This window comes from Salvelinus namaycush, chromosome 24 (assembly GCF_016432855.1).
Source record: "Salvelinus namaycush isolate Seneca chromosome 24, SaNama_1.0, whole genome shotgun sequence".
NCBI classification, from domain to species: Eukaryota; Metazoa; Chordata; class Actinopteri; order Salmoniformes; family Salmonidae; genus Salvelinus; species Salvelinus namaycush.
In genome coordinates this window covers 23,054,288-23,059,681 of record NC_052330.1, presented here as the reverse complement: position 1 = coordinate 23,059,681, position 5,394 = coordinate 23,054,288, and the positions used below count along the sequence as shown (strand labels likewise).

General features: G+C 42.8%; 1 protein-coding gene across 2 annotated transcripts; it reads right to left on the bottom strand.

The window, feature by feature from the left end:
- Window positions 1-918: 918 nt before the first annotated feature.
- On the bottom strand, window positions 919-2,762 carry LOC120019527 (homeobox protein OTX2-like). 2 transcript variants are annotated; one of them, XM_038962822.1, is made up of 3 exons: window positions 2,661-2,762; window positions 1,869-2,036; window positions 919-1,536 (listed from the first exon to the last, which is right to left on the bottom strand). In XM_038962822.1, exons 1-3 carry the CDS (start codon window positions 2,760-2,762, stop codon window positions 919-921), a joined length of 888 nt encoding a protein of 295 aa, XP_038818750.1. The 2 variants fall into 2 exon arrangements, with proteins under 2 accessions (XP_038818750.1, XP_038818751.1); XM_038962823.1 differs by having other exon boundaries at window positions 1,869-2,020; window positions 2,666-2,762.
- Window positions 2,763-5,394: the final 2,632 nt, after the last annotated feature.

The window sequence follows — 5,394 nt, the reverse complement described above, 5'->3', positions numbered from 1 at the left end:
CTAGAAAGAAAAAAACATCGTTTTAAGAAGTTAAACAGGCGACACTGGGGAATCAGTTGAAACGTTCTTTATTTTTGTGTTTAGCCTTTTCATAGCAGTTTGGCATAACAACATTGAGCTGTATTTGGTCATTGACGGACACTGATGTTTCAGGCAACTTTGCTGCTCATTGACTCGGCCACTCACACTGTTTGAAAACTCCGTATTTCAACTAATATTTCATCGTAATAATTTATCATACTTAATTAAACATTTAAAAAACTATTCAATTCACAGCTGGGTGATCGCAGATGCGAAACTCGGAATTGCATACGGGTACAAGGAATCACAGTCTCAAAAAGCTAACACAAATAGAAAATGCCAAAACACTTAGGGGACATTTATGAGCACACGCATACTGGTTGATTGTCTGTTGGAACTAGTGTCTTATAAACATTTTTCATAAATTAAATAGTGCATCCAGGTTCGCCTCACAGGCGCGCACACGCACGCACACACGCACACAATGCTTTGATCAAAGGGCCCCTTTAGTTTGCCAACCAAGAGGAGAGGATCGGGGAGTCGTAAGAAGCTTATGGAAAGCTGACCCATTCCACGCGCTTAGCCAAGGGTTGCAGCTTCTCTTGATCATTTTCTTCTTGGGCAACACTTTTGTTCCATGTCCTTGATCAAAGTTAAAGAGAGTTCACTGAATTTTCAATAAGTTAACTCAGCAGTTGTTACGCTGTCAGAGAGACGAAGCGGCAGCTCCTCTCCTCTCACTGCTGCTGTTCGGGGTAATAGTTTGATGCCCAGGACCAGCCATTGGAAAACGATGCCTTTCGCCGACTCATTCCCTGCCAACCTATCTGGCCCACCGGATTGACTGACGTTTATTTCACCACATTGTGAAAATATAATGTCACTCACTCATTCTTCTCACAACACCTGGAATTTCCACGAGGACTGGTCTTTGTAATCCAAACAGTCCGTGTTGAAGTTGAGTTTCCAGGCCGCGGCCTGGTCCTTGTAATCCAGGCAGTCTGTGGGACCACTGAAGCTCAGTCCCGCTGCCCCATACCCTGGCGTGGAGAGGGACGAAGGCGGGCTCAGGTGGCTGGAGACCCCGTTGCTGCCCATGGGGCTCATGGTGGAGCCCGCCGCGGAGAGCTGGTGGTGCATAGGCGCCAAGTAAGATCCGCAGTCCATCCCGCTGAAATACGATGAGGATCCGGTGTAGCCTTGGCTGTATCCGGACGCCTGGGTGTAGGTCATCGGGTAGGACCGTTGCATACAAGAGGAGGAGGAGGTAGAGAGTGGGTCAGACAGCGGGGAGATGGAGGCCGGGCTCCAGATGGACACCGGGACAGTACTGCTGCTTACGAGCGGATTTGAGGTGCTGGGAGGCGGTGTGAACTGTCCGCTGGCACCGCTCTCGGAGCTGGCTTCTCTCATTGGGGAACTTCTCTTTTTGACGGGTTTGGTCTTGCTCTGCGCGCCGCTCTGGGACTGTTGTGCCTGCTGGCGACACTTTGCCCTTCGGTTTTTAAACCATACCTGGAAGAAGAATTCATGTGTTGAATTGTAGTAATAAAATGGAGAGGATGCTCAGTCAGTTTATTTATCACCCCATGAACGCAAAAAAAATGTGTTGTAGCGTTTTATTCATGTTTAATTTCAATAGAGTCTGCCATAGTGGATGCAAAAGAAGAGGCTCGTAGGACTATACACTGGGGGGTGAACACTCCAATTATCAGAGTGGAGAAGACACGCTCTGAAGTGGCGTCTGGGTGCTTGACTTCTCAAATCCAAATTAACGAGCTGCGTAAGTGGCCTTGACTCAGAACCCGGATGATCGCGTGTGTTTACTCAAAAGCCTAGGGACTCACCTGAACACGAGACTCAGGTAAATTGATCTTCAGGGCCACCTCCTCGCGCATAAAGATGTCTGGGTAGCGGGTCTTGGCGAACAAGTTCTCCAGAATGTCCAGCTGGGCGCGCGTAAAGGTCGTCCTCTCGCGCCTCTGTTTACGAGGGGCGCCTGTATGAGAAAAGGTCTGTTCGTTAAGTCAATATTAAGTAGACTACTTTACAAATACAAACAGGTTATTGCTTTAGGAGAAAAACATTGTTTTATCCTACATGGGCTAATCAATGTGGCTTGTCAACTGTAGCCTATCCAATAGGCCTAACGTTGCAATTTTGATCATGAGCAGTTAGGCTATGTTTAGATGGATAAATCGTTTTACAGGGAATATTTTTCTTTGCTCAGATCTCTTTTTGCAAACGTTTCCAAGACATGATTCTTGTTAGTTTAGGATCATTAATAATTGACATGTAGTACACCCCACGAGGAGCAGAAGAATATTGTAGCGTTTAATGTACAACATTATCCCCTCGTAGTTTAGATAATTCACTACAGACATAAGCAAGATGAGAATGTTTATAAAGCCAATGGCAAATTATATCGAAAACACAACTTTCGAATAAATTATACTTCCAAGTCTACATTAGTATATATTTTTAACTTGTTTTTATCTTATCGTTATCAGTTAATTTAATCATAATTTCGTAAGAAATAGACTCGACAATAAACAAATCAAATCTATGCAATAGGCCTAAGCCATTTGAGGTGATTTCATTATTTCATGGTTATTTGTGTAAGAAATGTCTTCCATGACCTCACCTGGATAGCCGATAGACGGATGGAGCAGGTCCATTCCGGAGGCAGACAAACTCAGGCCGTTGACTGTGTACTGCGGCTGCTTCAGATAAGACATCATTCTAGCCTCCGATCGAAGGGCAAAGTTGCAGAGAATTTTGAAAACAAAAAGGCGTTGAAAAGTACCCTTTTTAGTTTAGTCCTCAAGTGTTGGATTCTTCTCAATTCTTCTACCGAAACCTGAACAGAACACAACAGGAAAGAGAGAGAGTGTGGTTTTGGTTAAATGATAAGTCCTTGGTTATTCGTTGGAGGCGTTACGCGCTCTTTACGCAGCGAGGTGAATTTTAAAAATGAGCGTCGTCCTGCACCGCCAGCGCTCTTAAAGCAGATCGGAGACCCCCAGCTGTCCTTGTGGACTGAGGATCCTCTGTCTGTCTTACAAACGTTTGCGCCACCTACTACCCCCACCCCTCACACACACACACACACACACACCACCACCATCACCACCACATCCCACCAGCACCAAAAACATCCCATCATTTCAGCACGCCTTCTTCGAGAACAAAAACATTGTCGTTAAAATGCGCACACACATTGGGCCCCAACAAGGCAAGGCGCACTATTAGCATAGTACCCACAGGTTAGCATCAGCTAATTGTCTCCAGTACAGACGGCATGATTGGGGGCCATTTGCAAAGACAAAGCCCACTGTTGACCAGATAAATAATGCTGATGACAAAAGAGCCGTTGGCGACAAAAAAAAGCGACAATACTGTAAACCCAGCGCTCTACATATTCAGGCAATTAAACTACCACAGCATCTTACATTCTATCTATAGAATGTGTCTGCTGAAAGGGCGAAATCCCTTCTACATTTAAATGTGAACGGCAATTTAGGAAAATGACGAGAAACTTGGGGAAACTGTTCCATAATTGTAATTCGAGCCGACATTATTGACACTCCCTGGGCGATTTCTACCTAATTAATAGCTCCCGGTAATTAGATTTAGGTGGTGAGACAATCGAAGAGTGTTGATTAGCAAAAAACACTTTATTTTAGTCTAAGCAAACAAGCACTTGCTCCGCAATTAAGAACCGATCACATTTCTCTCATTCGGTGGAGAGTCTCTTTTTTAAAGAGAGTTCTTTCCTATAATAAAACAATATTCTACACTAAATGAAAATGTTCCCTTCATAAATTCAACAACATCGTATTTGATATTAAATGTAGCCTACACTGTTAGGTCTAATAAGTCCTCAATAATCCTTATGTACATTTGTTTGTAAGAACCAACAATCTAGCCATCAATCGCCCAGAAAGGAAACAATGTATTTTCCCACTATCCACTTGAATGGTGAGGAAACAAACATTATTTGGGTAGTAATTATTAGACTATCTGCCTAATAATATAGCCTAGGCCTATATATTTTGGCCCCATAAGGGCGAACAATATTTTCTAGCGTCATATTGATCTAGCACACTTTTATTGTACATTTCCAAGAGACCTACATTGAAATTACATTTAAACGTTGGCCTATAAAAAACTACAAATACAAAAACGCAAACACAGGATCGCAGGGTGTAGTGTATTACAATGTAATAATATCTAAGGATGCATGTCTGTTTATTTATGAAAGGATACGCTTACAAAACGTTTTGCCAATCAAATAGCCTACATTTAGCAAATCATAAGTTGTTACTTTCAAGTTGATAGTTGGAATGATTCGTTCTAGCCCATGGTCCTATTAGATTGGAACCAATCTGCTCCTACCTGTAGAATCGAAGTTGCAACTGCGAGTTCCCTCCTCCTCTCGTGCACGTATCCCAATAGGAGACTTCATACGTTTTTATATGTAACGGCCACCGGCCTCAATCTGTCACTTTTTTTCACCCAGACCCATCTACCGGTTGCTCCACATCCGTTCAATAATAATTACCCTGTCCGAGAATTAATTATTATTGCCCACAAGTTTTTTCCCCAAAGTTAAAAAAAAAAAAATTTAACGAGATAATCCGTACGGCACGCGCTGCCCTGATTACAGGACGCTAGCCGCGACTCCGAGCGCTCCGCATTCGGGCTGATTAATTTTCTGCGTCACGAAAATAAAACAAAGACTGGCATTGTATTTATTAAGCCAGCTGACTGCCAGACAACCTCCCCCAACCTCACTCACTTTCCCAAACTGATACAGGCTGCATAATAATAATAACAACAATAATAATAGGCTAATAATAATATGAGATATAGGGCTAATATAATAACAATAATAATAATAATGGTAATAATATGTGAATATAAGAAGAAGAAGAAGAATCTTATTATCATTAAGCCAAAAGCGAAACATTTAAAAATATATTTTAACTGCAAATGCAGGGCTTTTCAACAGTTCAGTTGGGCTTTCCCAGCAGGCAACAAACTATAAAACCATCACTGAGTGGACATTCTTCTCAATCAACATCCATAAACAACATTTTCGTCTTGATGAATATGGGTTACAGCATGCTCTGAGTTCTCCTTCTGCAGCCCGTTATGCTAGTGGCTGTATTGCCTCCAGTGTAGCCGCCATTGCCAGAGAGCAAGAGAGGTGAGGGGTGGGAAAAGTTTCTTTTTAAACACGCCTCCACAATTATCGCTCCATGCGGAGGTATTTCCATCACAAAGAGCACTTGGTACTATTGAAAGATCAGAAATTACACGATAGAGATACGTAGGCCTATATAAGATGCTTGGAAATTACTAGCACGG

Bases quoted from the DNA above. Each gene is read 5' to 3' on its own strand.
- LOC120019527 (XM_038962822.1), bottom strand. From the start codon at position 2,762: ATGATGTCTTATCTGAAGCAGCCGCAGTACACAGTCAACGGCCTGAGT. The intron at 2,037-2,660 runs GTCATGGAAGAC...CTTAACGAACAG, and splicing joins CTATCGGCTATCCAGGTGAG to ACCTTTTCTCATACAGGCGC. The intron at 1,537-1,868 runs GTGAGTCCCTAG...TTCTTCTTCCAG, and splicing joins TACCTGAGTCTCGTGTTCAG to GTATGGTTTAAAAACCGAAG.